Genomic DNA, 15,260 nt, shown 5'->3' on the forward strand with positions numbered 1-15,260 from the left:
ACTTTGATGGCTAAGATTAACTCAGTTAATTTAATGTGTTCGTTTTTATGTCAAACAGACAATACAGTTTATTTGCTTACAAATTAAACTTATTTAGTAAGTTAACTTCAGCTTTTGAGACAAAATTATCTGAAAACTTCATTTTAGCTTAAAAGCTATCATTATTAAGTTTCTGTATACCGGCATGTTGAGTAATAATTTAATTCAGTAAAGTGATCTTAGTTTTTGAGTTAAATTGGTTAAAAGCTAACGTTAGTTTGAATGCTATCATTCCCACTCCTCGTCTTTGTTTTTTAGCTGGATCAAGTCAGCTAAAAATGATTTACTGATCTTTGTTCCTTTAGCAGAGCAACTATAAGAAGATGAAACAGACATGAAGAAGAAGTAGGCGACTATATACTACAACCACCCTGTAATGCCAGGTGATGAACTGTAAAAATACATTTTGTGGGCAACAAATGCTCCTCTGTGACTCAGGGCTTCAGCTAGAAGGTTTGCATCCTGCTGAATAGGAAGAGCAGCTAAACTCTGCCTGTCATGAAACTGGGAAGTGGTGTCAGATAATGTGAGACTTCATTGTATATTTTCTGCATTCATCAACCATGTATTCATTGATATAATTAATAAGCTGGACACACCTGTTTTGTCACTGATAGAATAAACAAACAACAGATGCCACGGCTGGATAAGCCTTAATTTATGCAGAGAAACGTTGAGTGGCGATACTCACGGCAAAGTGGTATGGAAGAGGTGCTTCTGTGTACTGAACCCTGAAGTTTTCATACTGCCCCCCCCTCCACAAGGCCTCCATTTCATAGTCGTAGTACGGGTCAACATATGGTTCACTGTGGACAGAAGCAATATTCAGAAACTGGATGATACTTTCAAAATGTCTCCATAAAAAATAAATAATTCCTTCTTATCATGAAAGAATTTCTACTAAGAAAAAAGAAATCAACAGAATTGTGATAAAAAGGTTTCTGTTGATCACAGTCAGTTTGACTTCTGTAAAGGCAGCCATTTTGAAAGTTTGCTGCTATGGAGAATGTAGATGTTTGCAAACACTGCAAAGATGCACCACATATCTACGTCCAGACCAATAATTGATTAATTGGATCTAAAGAAAAATTGCTACAAATTCTACAGATTTTTAATTTTAAGGGTTGAGGATTAGAAAAACTGTCTTCAGTCAGATGCTTCTTCAAATTCACTGTAATACAGACTGCTACCATACTATACCATACCATACCAACTTTATTTATAAAGCACTTTAAAACAACCACAGCTGAAACAAAGTGCTGTACATAAAATAGATAAAAACAAATACAGCTTAAAACAACAAACATACAATATAAAACTAGATCTCGCTGGAGTAGAAAGCCAAGTAAAAGAAATAGGTTTTAAGATGAGCTTTAAAAGTAGATCTTTCCTGCCAATCACCATCTACAATAACTGTTTAAAGAATTTGAATTAATAAATTACAACATTTAATCTTTCAATACAATCAATAAAGTATTTTAAGCTTAAATGATTAATCAATTATTGAAATAATCATCTAATTTAGGGTTAAAAGGTCATTCTCTAATATCAAGTAAAATCCTAATCGTTGCTTATTGAGGACTTTTGGGTAAAAACTCTTAAAAATGTCTGATTTTATGAAAGTTAATGAGGGTTTTAATGATGTAAAGTAACAGATTAATATTTCTGAGGATGATTTAAACTTACCCATATACAGGTTCTCTGAAGTCCATTTCCCTGAAAGAAGTAAAGGAATCATGTGAGTACATTTAATTAAAGTATTTCTGCATTAAAGGGAACATCGCGTTTTACTTTCTATTTTTGTTTTGGGATATTTTTGAGAACAGAAGAAGAAGTAAAGTTTAAACACACACACTCCTGTCAAAATGAGCTGTTAAAAACTCCATTATCTGTAGCTATTATTGGAAAAAGAAAGTACTGCCTCTTTGCAGGGTTTTCTGTATCAGAACATAATTATCTAGTCACAGTAAAATTTAACATTAAGCATTCAAAAACAACCAACAGAAGCCAAACTGTTCATTATGTAAATGAATAAGAAATCAGTGAATAAAAACTAAGTTACTAAGTTGTTGTGAATGTATCCAGTTTCTTCATTTTAATACCTGTTTTGTTTTTTGTGTTGCTGTTATTTGATCTCTTATCCACTTTTTTTGTAAATCAATACTTAGTTTTGTTAGTCTGTAATGTTTTTTCTACATACATTAGTTAATTAAAATGTTTTAAAGTTAGAATACTATTGAATTTTCACAGAAAATACTCATTAAAGGTACCAGAAATATTTTTATTGTCTTTTTTTTAACACAATTTTTCATTATATCATAGGAAAAAATGCATCCACTCTCTCCATTAAAACTGGCCATTTTTTTATATTTAAAATCCTAAAAATAAACATAAAAATTGCTCTTGTAGCCATTTATAAAAAAACTATTAATATTTTTTTTTTGCAGAAGGTCATTTAACGTTTCTGTCTCTAAATTAGTTTTATTTAGATGGACAGAGCAAATATGGCTGCTTGGATTGGAAAGGTTGGAAACCCTTGGACTAGGCCACTGCGACACATTTGTGTTTGAGATCATTGATCCGCTGGTGATCAGGTTTCGACTGATATATTGTTTTTGTTTATTTTGTAGATTAATACGCCCTGTTTTTGCTTTGTTAGTCCATAATGTTTGTTGAATACGCAATAAATGGTGAATAACAAAACATATAAAACTTTAGAATTTGATAAATACAGATTATTTTGTATTTATGACCTGACTCATAAAACCTATGTTTGGATTAGACAGCGGACGTTCCTTTTTGAAATCAGAACTGTTATCTTTTGTTGCAGTTGGTTTTTGGAGCTTAAAGTTGCCGACATCTGTACGGATCAACAGAACGTGCATCGGGACGTTTGCGTTATGTGCTGCTGCAGGCTGAAACGAGCGTGAAGCGCTGAGCGTGAGCCGGCCGTACTCTCGGATGATCCTGTAGCTGCGTTCTCTGAAGAACTCGTTCTCTTTGTCGAACTCTCTCTCGTCCTCGCCGATCGTCACGTTGAAGCGCTTCTCCTCAAAGTCGGGCTCCTGCTCCTTCCGGATGGTGGCCTTCTTCAGCACCTGCCAGAAATGCAAACACAGACAGCAGTGTGAGATACGGCGACATCTGTTCGTCCAGGTATGGCGATGATATGGGTGTGAATGTCATGCAGACGGAACTGGTTCATTAGTTTCAATCCAACAAGTCTTTGTTGCTTAACAAAAAAAGATTATTTGTGGGTTTATATGTGCGAATCTACAGGTTTCAAATAAACAATTCTGTCTTTTTTTAAAGAAAGAAAATAAATATATGTTCCCTAAAATGCAAAAAGATAACATTTGAGTATTATTGTTTATTTGTGAATGCAAAAAATATTTCTAACATCTGCATGTGAAAAGTTTTCTGTTTGACTTCACAGCAATAAAAAGTAGGGTTAATGTGTGTTATGTTTTGGATTCATCGATTAATAATTGCGTATAAATGTTAGACCTGCCACTTGAGTGGATTAAGTAGGAGATTCAAGGAAAAGGGAAACACATTCAAAACTGAAAAATGGAAATGATGAGATCACAGCAAAAAATTTGCACATGCTTCCATTTGGTTTTACACAACCTATTGAGTAAACAACCCATTGGTTCAAATTTACATAAACATATGGCACAAACTGGGACTGATTTGCATGAAACACAGTGGCAGCGTTTACCTCTTTGGCGTGCCTGAGACCTCTCTCCCAGGCGCTCTCCACGGGAGGCTCCACCGGGGGCGGCGGAGGAGGGAGTTCCTCCACCACAGGAGGGGCCTGCAACACGGAAAACTACCGTCAACTTTTCCGGATAGGGAATCCCAGCAGTCAATCCCCTAATTGATAAGCAACCACAACCTTTCAGCTCATATTCATATTTTCATGAATACTGCTGTTCAATTGAAAATAAATAAATAAATAAATAAATAAAAATAAAAAAATATTTTTCCGTTTTTTAGTTTTATCTGCTCAACAAAGATCTAAACTTTACTGGACATATATAAACACATTGCAGCATGACTTTACACATGCAGCAAACTTCTCCTGACAATGACTAGCATTGGTGTTAGCTGTCAAGATGTCAACACAACGTGCTAAATCTTACCTGTATGTCTGATGCATAAAAGATAAAGGGTGCAGGGCTTTGGTAGTAATTATTAACACTGCAACAACTACAAAAAAAGGTTGGAAAAAATATTTAATTAAAACAAAAGAGCGAGAGAGAGGCAAGTGGGTCGGCTATGTTAGCTTGACTATGACAATCAGAGCATGTAGACGTGCTGCAGAATTTGGTGCATTTCAGTTCAGTTATAAAAACGCAGAAAAAAGGAGACCCACACATGAACTTTGCCACTCAGTCAGTAATTAATAATTGCAAAATAAACACCAAACCTGAAAACACAAAACAGTAACTGACTGAATGTTCTGTTCTTAGTGTGGGAAAAGTTTAAGCATTTTTCTGTGTTCTGATGCCGCTGTTGTCAGTCGGTTTATACGACAACAAGCCTGTTTGTGTAACAGTCAAAACAGAGATTGAGAAAAAAGTTAGTCTTTGTTTTTCTGTGTTATTTTCTCCTTTGCTCTGGTGCAGTACACTAAAAAAAGAAAAACTTCATCTCCATGTCTCAGGTTATTAACTGAGATGTTTGTTTTTTTGATCATCTGTCGTTTTCTATTTTGTTGGCCCTATGGACAGTCCTGATGTAGAGTTTCTCACCCAGGGGTTGTTGGGCAGAAGAGGCAGCGGTCCACCAGGGGGCGCTCCGTTTGGAGAGAAAGGGTCTGGCTTGGTGATGAGAGAGTAGTTGCCCTTGTCGTTGACTCCTGGGTGGATGAACCTGCAGTTCATTCCCCATGTACAGTTTCCTGAGGAAAACATGACGGCATTCCTGGTTAATCAGAATTCAAATAAAAATAGAGGTAAACTAAATTAGAAAATCCTTTTAACCTTGATGATTATCAGATGCTTTTGAGATGTAGTTGTAGATTTTTTTCTTAAACTGCAACAGTTGTGCTTTATAGCCAGTTTACTCTTTACACAAAGTACAAAAAACAGCACTGTAGAAAAAAAACGTTTTGTAGGTTTTGTCTGGTTTTATTAACAGTACAAATTTTCCAGAGGGTTATCAAGTTTATGAAAATATTAACATCTAAATGTTTGCATCGGTGTCTCCAGATTTTACCCAAACAAGTGTTGAGAATCCTTAAATTGTAAAGCTCTGCAATAAATTCATGTTTGAAATATTTGAATTAAGCAAATCTATAGTATACATTTTTTTTTCAAAAATTATAATTTTAGGTTTAACTTTTATCTTTTTGGTCTTCAAACTTGTTAAAAGCCACAATCCATGTCTTTTGTTCAGCCATCTTTTTTAATATAAAGTTACATTTTCCTGCCACAAATGAACAACTTTATGGTTTATGTGTCATTTGTAAACTGTGAGATTAATCATCACAGAAAAGAAAACATTTATGTTGGTGTTATAGCACTCATTCAGGTCAGTCAGTGAATTATTTCTACATTTAACTAGCCTGCAGTGTGACATCAGTTTCCAGCATTTTATAAGTTTCAGTTTCAATAAATTTGAATTTTTTTGCATGTCAGCATAGGAACCCTGGATGGAATTTTTGCCAAACATTTGCAAAGGTTTTACAATTATTCAGTAGATCAGATTAAAATGCAGCTCAGATATCACTGAGATACAGATTTAAATATGTGAAGACTGGAATCCAGATCTTATCAAATAATCAATTTCTGCAGCTCAATGGCTCCCTCTGCTGAACACCAACTCAAACATCCACCACAACCTGAGCTTATACAGCTCTGGAAAAATAGAGTCCAGTTCACTGAACCCATTTAAAACCTCCTGCTTATTCCATCAAATATTAATTTCCAAACTCTTCCTGAGTTAAAACATTAGCATTGTTGTTTCTAAATGAGTATGAACTTGTTTTCTTTGCATTATTTGAGGTATGAAAGCAGTGCATCTTTTTCTTTATTTTGACAATTTCTCATTTTCAAAATGAGAAATTGCAAATACAAAATTCCACTTGAAATTTCGGAGACATGTCAGTAGTTCATAAAATAAAAGAACAATGTTCATTTTACTAAAATGTGCATCTATAAAAAGTAAAATCAGAGAAACTGCTATTTTTTTCAAATGCTATATTTGGCAAACTTCATATTCACAAATGTAAATTTTCATCATCTTCATCTTTTTTATTAATTTTTTTTTACAGATTTGGTTAAGGAAATTTAACTATCAAGAGTGCAAACAGAAAAGCTGTAAACACATACCGATGTTGTAGGTTCTTGAATATTATGTATTTACTATATGTGAGTTAGTTTATTTATTTTACTGTTCATGTGTATTTTAGTTCACATGTACCCCACCCATTTTATTTTGTTTATTATAAAACGTTCATTCATTCCTTATTGTAGCTTGTTCTTTCCTTCAGAACTTGGATTTGTGTCCGTCTTGTGCCTTGGTGCTGATATTTCCTACATGTCATTGAATGCGGCTGTTTTATGTGTGTTCCTTGAACGTACTGTTGGCGAGGCAGGGCGCTGTTTTCGTTCTGCTGAGGAGCGTTAGGCACAGAGAGTGACAGGCTGAGTTTCTGTGTTAAGGTAAATAAAACTTTTTTAATTTGCAAAGACAACTCCAGATGTCGTCTGTGCCTGATTCCCAGCTACATATAGAAGCCTACAGTCTTGGCATACTTTTTCATATTCCATCTACTGCTTCTTTGTTTTTCATTCTATTTGTAAACAAAGATGTTTTCTAAATAAATAAAATATACTTTACAGTATCTGACCTTTAATAAAGAACCTGCAGATGGGGCGTGGCCTGATCTTCCTGTCAGATGGATCTTTGACCTCTCCTTCTTCCAGGTCATCGTCCTGCAACGAGAACAAGAGAATCAATTCTGATCTCACATAAATTACTTTTATCAGAACTTCAAGGCATCCTCCCATATGTCAGATCAAGCCACAAAGGAGAAAAGACGCTTCTGGGTTCAGAGACTGGTGAAATGTTGATGGATCTGTAAATCCATAGCTTCTCCTTTCAGTAAAGTTTCCTCACCGCATTATATCGTTATTTTGAAACCAATTTAAAGTAAAATGATTGATAAATTCATCCTATTGGACACCCTCATTATGTTTACAACATGACAGTTTCAAGAAATATGTAAAAAATATTTTTTTAATAAACGTTATACATCGGTTTTAAATGTAACCGGGAAATAAACTGTAAGACCCATTTACATAGCATAAAAAATTCAGCTTTTATCTTCCACGTACCTGTGATTGTGATGCTACTGCCAACATTATGACCATTACATCACAAACAACAGTAACATACTAATAGCATCTCTAATCAGACTTTAAAATACTGTTTGTTTATAAATCCTACAAACAATTCATACATTGAAGATATGCCGTTCTTGCATCAACCAAACATGGAGAAACAGCATTCAGCTTCGATGCGCCACAAATCTGGAACAAACTTCCATAAAACTCCAAAACAGCCAAAACACTGAGTTTTTCAATATAGTAGATGCTTCATAATAAAATCACTCAAAAGTAAAATGTGCAGTGTAGTAATATTATTAATAAAAGTATTTTTTCAAAAAGTTACTCAAGTTCATGTAGCAAGTTACTATCCTAGTATAGTGATCTGTAATCCACAGCTCTAGCCCTTCAGCAGACAGAAACAAACAAACTACGATCACTTACATCAATCTCTCCTTCGTCAATCTCTCCATCGTCTTCGTCTTTTTTCCGGTCTCTGAACGAATCTCTCCGGAGTCTCTCTGTCCCTTTGGAGATTTCCAGCCTCTTGGACTCGTCGTCCGCTGGAGAGGGAGGAAGAATCGGCTTCTTCTCCCTTTTCTTATTGTTCTTCTCTTCACTCACCTCCTCATCCTCCTCTCCTCCCTCCGCCTTTGCGTCCTCCTCATCCTCCTCTTCATCCTGAGCAGGAAGCGGTTCTTCCGGGACTTCCTCGTCATAGTCAAGTTCATGTTCGTCCAGCTCCCGGGAAACGGAGGCCGAATCCTCCTTCATCTCCCTCACTAGAACCGCTCTCCTCTCCTCGGCTCTTCGCAGTTCCTCCTCTTCCTCAGCCCTGATTTTATCTTCATCCCGCTCTGCTGAGGCTTCCTCCCTGTAGCCGCCGTACCCTTCGTCGCCGCCCTCCTCAGACTCAGCATGCTCCTTGCTCTGGTCTGGCTCCAGGTCTGGAGACTGCGGCGTGTCCAGAACTCCATCCTCTTCCTCAGCTGACCTTCGCCCTTGTGGATCATCTTCATCACCGTCCATGAACACAATGGTTTCATCCTCCAGCCCCATCCTGGACTCCTCAACAGGCTCCTCTTCCTCCGGATCAGAGACAAAGTCAGGGACGACCTCGTCCTCCAGGTCCAATCTTCCTCCTCGACCTTCATACTCTTCTTCCTCATCATCCTCCTCCTCAATCAGGCCTCCGTTTTCCTCGTCCTGGAGCAACTCGCTGTCTGAGAGGATGCCGCCGGCCTCGTCATCGTCGGGAGAGCGCAGCAGCTCGCTGTCAGAAAGGCCCTTCTCCTCCTCTGGAGACTGAGGGGACTGCGTGGGGCTTTCAGGCGTATCCATGGTGGATGTTTCTGACGGAGGAAGAAAGCGTGAATCAATGAGTCTTGCAGTCACTGAGTCCAAGCAACAAAAGGTAAAACACCAATCAGCCAGAACATCACATCTAGTGACGCACTGGTACACTTGCTCAATTTCCAATATGGATATCTGAGGTTTAGTACAAAAAAACAAACTTAAAACTAGAGATGCACCAATCTCTGTATCGGTGAGAATGTGCCCGATACATGCAACAATCCGAGATGTATTTTTCTGAATTTTGAAAAATGTTCTAGACTGGATGTGTGACAATGTGATTCATAATGGCAGATCTATTCAGTCTAATGCTATGCTCTTTTCTCTGAGCGACATCAGAATTTAGTTATTTTACATTATATTTAAAAAGAAGCCCTTGTTTGGTTTCCTCAGTCTGCAGGCAAAAACAAAACAACAAAGTCAGTCACTGATTTCATCAAATTAACTGAACAATAATAATCAATAATCTCATATGAGATTATTGTCAATATATTTTGATACTACCGATATTTTATGGCAAAGTACACTGAAATGTGACAACATTTTACATTTTAAAGTGTCTCTCTTACACCTGACACTTCTCTTGTGGCATTTAGCAAAGAGAAATAATTTTGGTCATTCTAACTATCTAAAACAAGATACATTTTTGTCCGATTTAACTCCAGTAAGTGAGGAAATATGTCTTTTTCATCATCTATATCTGATTCCAACTGTAAACAATGTTTGTCAAATTTATGCTTTTAATCAAGCATTAGATTGCATTTTATTACAAAAACTTTTATATAGAAATCAAGCACTTTCCGAACCCTGAAAACATCCACTTGAAATTAAAGAAATTTCAAGCACCCATATTGTATGTTGTGCTGAACATAACAACTTCCAGGACTTAAAATATCTACTGCTAACATCTTAGTGCCAGATACTGCACTACACCTTCAGGGTTCTGGTTACAGCCGCGCCTGTTTTGGCCATAAAAGTTGTCAATCAGAAATTCAGTGATCACTCTGTCCTTATTACTGATCTTGAAATAATGGACATAGTACATCTGAGATACTAGGATGAGTTGGTCAGATTATCTCTGGGAAGTTTACATCTTCCAACAGTCAGGACCTACAAAGCATACAGAAAAGAAAAAAAAAATGCCCTGCTGGATCTGATCAAACAAAACGGTGTCAACAAATAGATTGTTTCATACAATTTAAGGTTTAAAAAGGTTATGAAAACCCTTAAATGTTTTAAATGTTCAATCTAAAGCAAGAGGGTGACAACTCTAATTCCTGCATGTGCATCTTCCACTCCTTAGAGATAAAACAATATGGACCACAATATTTCTATGGATGACACATTTCAGTGGAATACCTTGAAATCCAATTTAATTGACAATATTAAAAATCTGTGGCACATTCAGTATAATAAACATCAGATAGTAATGATGTTATGGCTGATCAGCATTTCATAACTTGCTTAATTAAACATTTTTTGTAAAAACAAGGCATGGCTAAGCTACAAAAAAACAACAAACAGCTCAATTTGGAGCTTAAGAAATGAGTGCAGCGTTTGTTTTCAACATGGTTACATCATACATGAGGGGAAAAAACGTATTTTTTGGAAAGATACAGCAAATACAAAGATGAGCTTCATGAAGAACCGCTCCCGGCTTACCAGGTCAGATTTACCGAATCTGGTTTACCACCTCAACCCTCACATGGACCTCCTAATTTGGCGAATCAAACATTTTTATTGCTGTGAATGCTACACATTATCTCCTGTAGCAAAAACAAGCGGTAACACTTACAATAGCTGCTGGTCAAGCTAGCTTAGGCCCAGAACCTGGCGACGAACAGAGAGAAGGCTAACTGAACCCGAACTGCCCGGGCCGAACCGCGAACTTCTTCCACGACTAGAAACATGAAACCGGTCGAGCTTAACGACTTAATTACGAACTTTGTCTCGGTTTAGCCGCACAACGCTCGCCATCTTTGAGTTGACAATGTAGCATAACTGAAGCTAAGCTAAAGGCTAACTAACAGCATTTTTTTCCATTCACCTTGCCGACCAGGAGCTCTTTACTGACGGCTCTGCAGCGATACCGACGGCCCCCTCCCACTGATACCGGAGTAACGGACTACGGTCAGTTTGTTCACGGTTTAACTTCAGCCGCTGCGGCGGAGAAAATAAATGAGTCCGCACCGTGCAGCACCAGCGGCCATTAGCTTAGCGTCATCCACAGACGACAGAGCGGAGCGGGAGAAGGGGAGGAGTCAGACCGAGCTGGAAGACAGGGAGGGCTGATCTGAGATCAGTTCATTCAGCAGGACAGCAGCCAAAGGTCAGTGGACAAAATCTGATCTACGATCAGTTATTTTATTAAATTAAATTAAATTAAATTAAATTTTATTATATTTAGGCTTTGCTTAAACTTACTTGAGTAACCTTTTTGAATGTTTTTTTATTTTTATCAGTATATTTACTACGCTGTATATTTTATTTTACTTGAGTATAATTTCATTATGAACAGAGGTGAGCAGAGTACTCAAAGATTATACTGAAGTAAGAGTAGTACTACTTCAACATATTTGTACTCAAGTAAACGTAAAAAGTAGCCGTCCAAAACTAAATCACTCAAGTAAGTCACAAAGTATTTTGCATTTTTAAGTAATTTAATATTTAAAAATTACATAATGAGGCTGACCAAAATATAAAATTAAATGGAAAATTTGTTATTTTAAAGATGTTTTTGTAGGTAACAAAACATAACAAAATATGGTAAAAAAAAAAAATTCCAAATCAGTTTCAAAAAATTGATTTGGAAAAATGTTTCTTTTGGCATATTTTGTAATGTATAAATTATTTTCATTTTGGTTTTATAAAAATATCAAAATTTCCACATAATTTTATATTTTGATCTAACATTGATTTATGTTTTGATCAGTTACTCAGTACCTAAGTAGCCTTTTTACCAAATAAGTTTTTTTCCTCTTACTTGAGTAATTTATTGGATGTCTATCTTTTACTTTTACTTGAGTAAAAACATGTTGAAGTAGTTCTCCCCTGATTATATTTAATATTATTATTACACTATGTACTTTTAAGAGTAGTTGTAAGGTACTTTTTTACCTTCTTTTTACTTGTATTTGCTTAATGAAGTTCCCACAATAAACAGAATTGAACTGTAACAAAGTTGTTATAGATATGAACATCAAAATATTCAATATCCACCATTCAATTTGGACAAAAGAGATTTGTTTAAAGTAACTGTAAAAACTAAACAGTACTTTAAACCACTTTGTTTAATACAACTGAACAGTATAATAGTGGTAACTATTTTGCAATATTTTTTTTAAATTCACATTTAAGGAATCTTTAGAATTGCTGCTTCTCTTATTTTCTGCCACTAGGTGGCAGTAACGACTTTAAACAAAAAGTAAACGTTTTAAATTCCACCCAGAGATTAAATTTGTCTATGATTTCGAAATATTTCAAACCTTTGAGACAAACTGGGGGAATGATGAATTATAGTACAATCAATATATAAAGTAAGGGATGAAATAAAACATTTTTTCCTAAGAATCCTGCAAAATGGAACCATTAAAACCTCTTGAGGTTAGCTCCACATGAAAGGGAAAACATAAGTTGCTTAAGGTTATAATTTATTTTCTGTTTCAGTTAATCTGGATTCACTCTCTTTTACTTATTGACACATATAATGTGTCAAATTTATCAAAGGAGACTGTCTTTAGATTTCAATGCTAAACTTTTTTCACAGAACTTCAAATAAAGAGTTTATGAAGAGTAATTTATGATAGAAGCAGCACAAATTTAAGCCTAAATAATTTAATCCTTAGTGCTGAAATAATAAATTGTGATTTTTTAAAAGTAATTGCCAACCAATTTAGTGATTAAATAATCACTAAATTAATCAATCACTCCAGGCTGCAGAAGATGATTTGTTGAGAAAACAATAAACTCAAGGCAGGAACTAAGTCACAGTTGTACAAAAAATAAATACATTTTGCATTTAAGATGAAAAACCTTCTTTACTTGTGACTATGCTATGTTTTAGTTCACCCGGTTCAAGTTATGTAAATAAAATAAAGTATTAAGCAACTTTTACTATCCAATTATTAATTAAAACAAAAACTTGTGAACAGATTCGTCCTAAATTGTATTGATGTGAAGAAAAGGCTGAACTTTCCACTTAAGAAGCATTTTGTGATACAAATAATCCTCTGTCCACCAAAGGAATGCTATATTATTGATTCTAATCAATGTTTATCAAAAAGCCATTAAATTGTTTATTTACATTTCTTAAAGCAAATAAAAGATGCAAATATTTTTGCACATTCTTCTGATTTTCAAATGAAAAATTTGCAGAATGTGCAGAGATAAACAGCAAATCTCTTCAGTTTTAATAAAAATAAAGAAGTGGCCCTTGTGTTCTCTCAATGTGTCCTTAATGACAACCACTGCTTTATATATTTGTAGCATTTTCTGTACATTTGCAATAATTTGTTATTAATTGAAATAACCTTGACCTTGACAGAAGTACAACAAATAAAATGTGTCCTGCATTCAGAACAGACTCATATTTATGCTGCCCCCCCCCCCCCCCCCCCCCCCGCTGTCGGAGCTAAAAGTTCCCGCTTGGCATATGTGGAATATCTGCAGCCTGAGCTAATACATCTCTGTTTACGTCTGAATGGCAGGCGACCTGCGGTGATGCATTTCAGGAGAAACGGACACTGGATGACTTCTCACATTTCTGACTTTTGGGATTGCAGCCACACTCATTATTCTTCCCTCCCCTGCAGGGCCCTGTCAACTGTTTAACACATCAGTCATTAGTAATGGAGGCCACTGGGGCAAAGTTAAAGGCCCAAATCATTTCTTCCTACTGTAAATTTGCGTGCCTGGTCTGCTCGGCCATCAGTCATTCCTCAGTTTCCATTGCTTGCCTCAGGGCACCTGCTGGGTAACCTTAAAGAAAAGCCAAACTATCAGCTGAAAACATCAAAAGTAAACAAAGAAAAGTCTTGAGTAATAGATTTTCCTCTTTGTGTGGCATCCATTTTGTCCTAAAATAAATGTTTTAACAGCAGTTCAGGAGCTCGGTGGAGACACACTGGAGAAGATTAATACAGGAAATCAACTTAACTTTACTCTGATGTATATTTGATACTCAGACACTGTGTGTGAACCGGAGAAAGCAGCTCTTCGAGCAAACTATTGAGATATTTTCTGCTCCAAGGTGACCTGTTATCTTTCCTTTAGCAGGTTAGGATAGGTCTGTGGTCTATACTAAACATATTAATAAAGTTTTTTGGGACAAATTTATTCTGAGATAATAATATTTTAGTCTGTTCAGTTCTGTCTATTTCACGTCAAAATCAAAGTTAACACTTGCACGATAGAATGGCTACAAAAAGATGTGCAATTATGCAACCGTACATCTTTGAAAAGTAGAAGTAGAGCCTCCTGCACAACCAACAAGAATGCAGCAAGTGGTTTCTGAATGATAAACGAACAGCCAAACAATTGTTGTCATTGTACGGTGGACACTGTGGTAAAACCACAGTATGCCAAACGTCCTGGAGCTTAGCTTGAATTGCTAGGTAGCGGCGCAGTGCCTCTTCATTGTGACTCAATAATCAGGTGGGTTTTGAAACACTTCATTTTCTGGACACCAAGAAAACTAACATTGGCAATACATTAAAACGTTAATGTATTGCCAAAAAACAGCTTGGTCCACATAGACATACAAAAACCTGCAAAAAGGGAATTTTACATAATAGGTCCAGTTTAATTATCTCATGTCTAATGTTGCGTTTAACAGATGGAACACCATGGGCAGTGTCTGGCAGCAGCTGGTACCACACATAATTTAGACATAACAACCCTCTTATGGCTGAATGCTGAGGCTGGATGTTGCTCCAAACTTTCTGAATCAGGATCAGAAGAGCTTGCTAACAACTGAAAGCTAGGTTACACGCATTTGGGAAAACAAATTAATTTTTATGCATTTTGACCATACATATGTATTTAGCCATTTTTGTGACAAATTTCTTATAAGCATGTTACATATGGAAACATTTCTCAAGAGTAGTCATGCATTCACAGACATAAAGAAGTAATAAATAGTTGTTATTGTCACTTTTGTCATTGTCACAATAGTATCAGAAATACTTGTGATTAAACTTTAAATCCATATTGTCCAACTCTTATAAATAACATACTGCGTGGATAATTTTTTTTGAAAGACCTGTACAGATTTATTTTAATTAATCTAAGCTTAATTTATTGTAGTTCAACTTAATGTATCTTGTTTTACTTTATCTCATGTCAGCTTAGCTTATTCTTTTAGCCCAACTTAGGTTGTCTAAGAGTTTGTAGTTTATAGTAACTTATTTTTTCTGGATTTAGTTTAAGTTATCATAGCAAACAAAGAAAAATTACTCTTTTTTTAAAAGGTCAAATCAAATTTTGTGAAAGATATAAATTTATACACCATTCATCTGCTGGATAGTTTTTCAA

At 35.8% G+C, this 15,260-nt stretch overlaps 1 protein-coding gene across 7 annotated transcripts in view; it reads right to left on the minus strand.

Annotated features, from left to right (window-relative positions):
• Positions 1-10,984, minus strand: part of zc3h18 (zinc finger CCCH-type containing 18) — a 36,426-nt gene extending 25,442 nt beyond the window's left edge. For 4 of the 7 annotated variants that reach the window (XM_055042347.1, XM_055042264.1, XM_055042180.1 and 1 more), the window contains exons 1-8: positions 10,777-10,983; positions 7,821-8,728; positions 6,899-6,983; positions 4,797-4,945; positions 3,761-3,856; positions 2,995-3,137; positions 1,726-1,755; positions 731-845 (exon numbers count right to left, since the gene is read on the minus strand). In XM_055042347.1, the coding sequence (XP_054898322.1) occupies positions 731-845; positions 1,726-1,755; positions 2,995-3,137; positions 3,761-3,856; positions 4,797-4,945; positions 6,899-6,983; positions 7,821-8,717 (1,515 nt within the window). In that variant the 5' untranslated portion in view covers positions 8,718-8,728; positions 10,777-10,983. Of the gene's footprint in view, positions 1-730; positions 846-1,725; positions 1,756-2,994; positions 3,138-3,760; positions 3,857-4,796; positions 4,946-6,898; positions 6,984-7,820; positions 8,729-10,391; positions 10,444-10,524 lie in introns of all 7 variants that reach the window. The other 3 variants (XM_055042028.1, XM_055041937.1, XM_055042110.1) reach the window with 3 other exon arrangements.
• Between the last annotated feature and the right edge of the window lie 4,276 nt (positions 10,985-15,260).

Source organism: Poeciliopsis prolifica, unplaced genomic scaffold, assembly GCF_027474105.1.
Source record: "Poeciliopsis prolifica strain line A6 unplaced genomic scaffold, Auburn_PproV2 SCAFFOLD001, whole genome shotgun sequence".
In the NCBI taxonomy this organism is placed as follows: domain Eukaryota; kingdom Metazoa; phylum Chordata; class Actinopteri; order Cyprinodontiformes; family Poeciliidae; genus Poeciliopsis; species Poeciliopsis prolifica.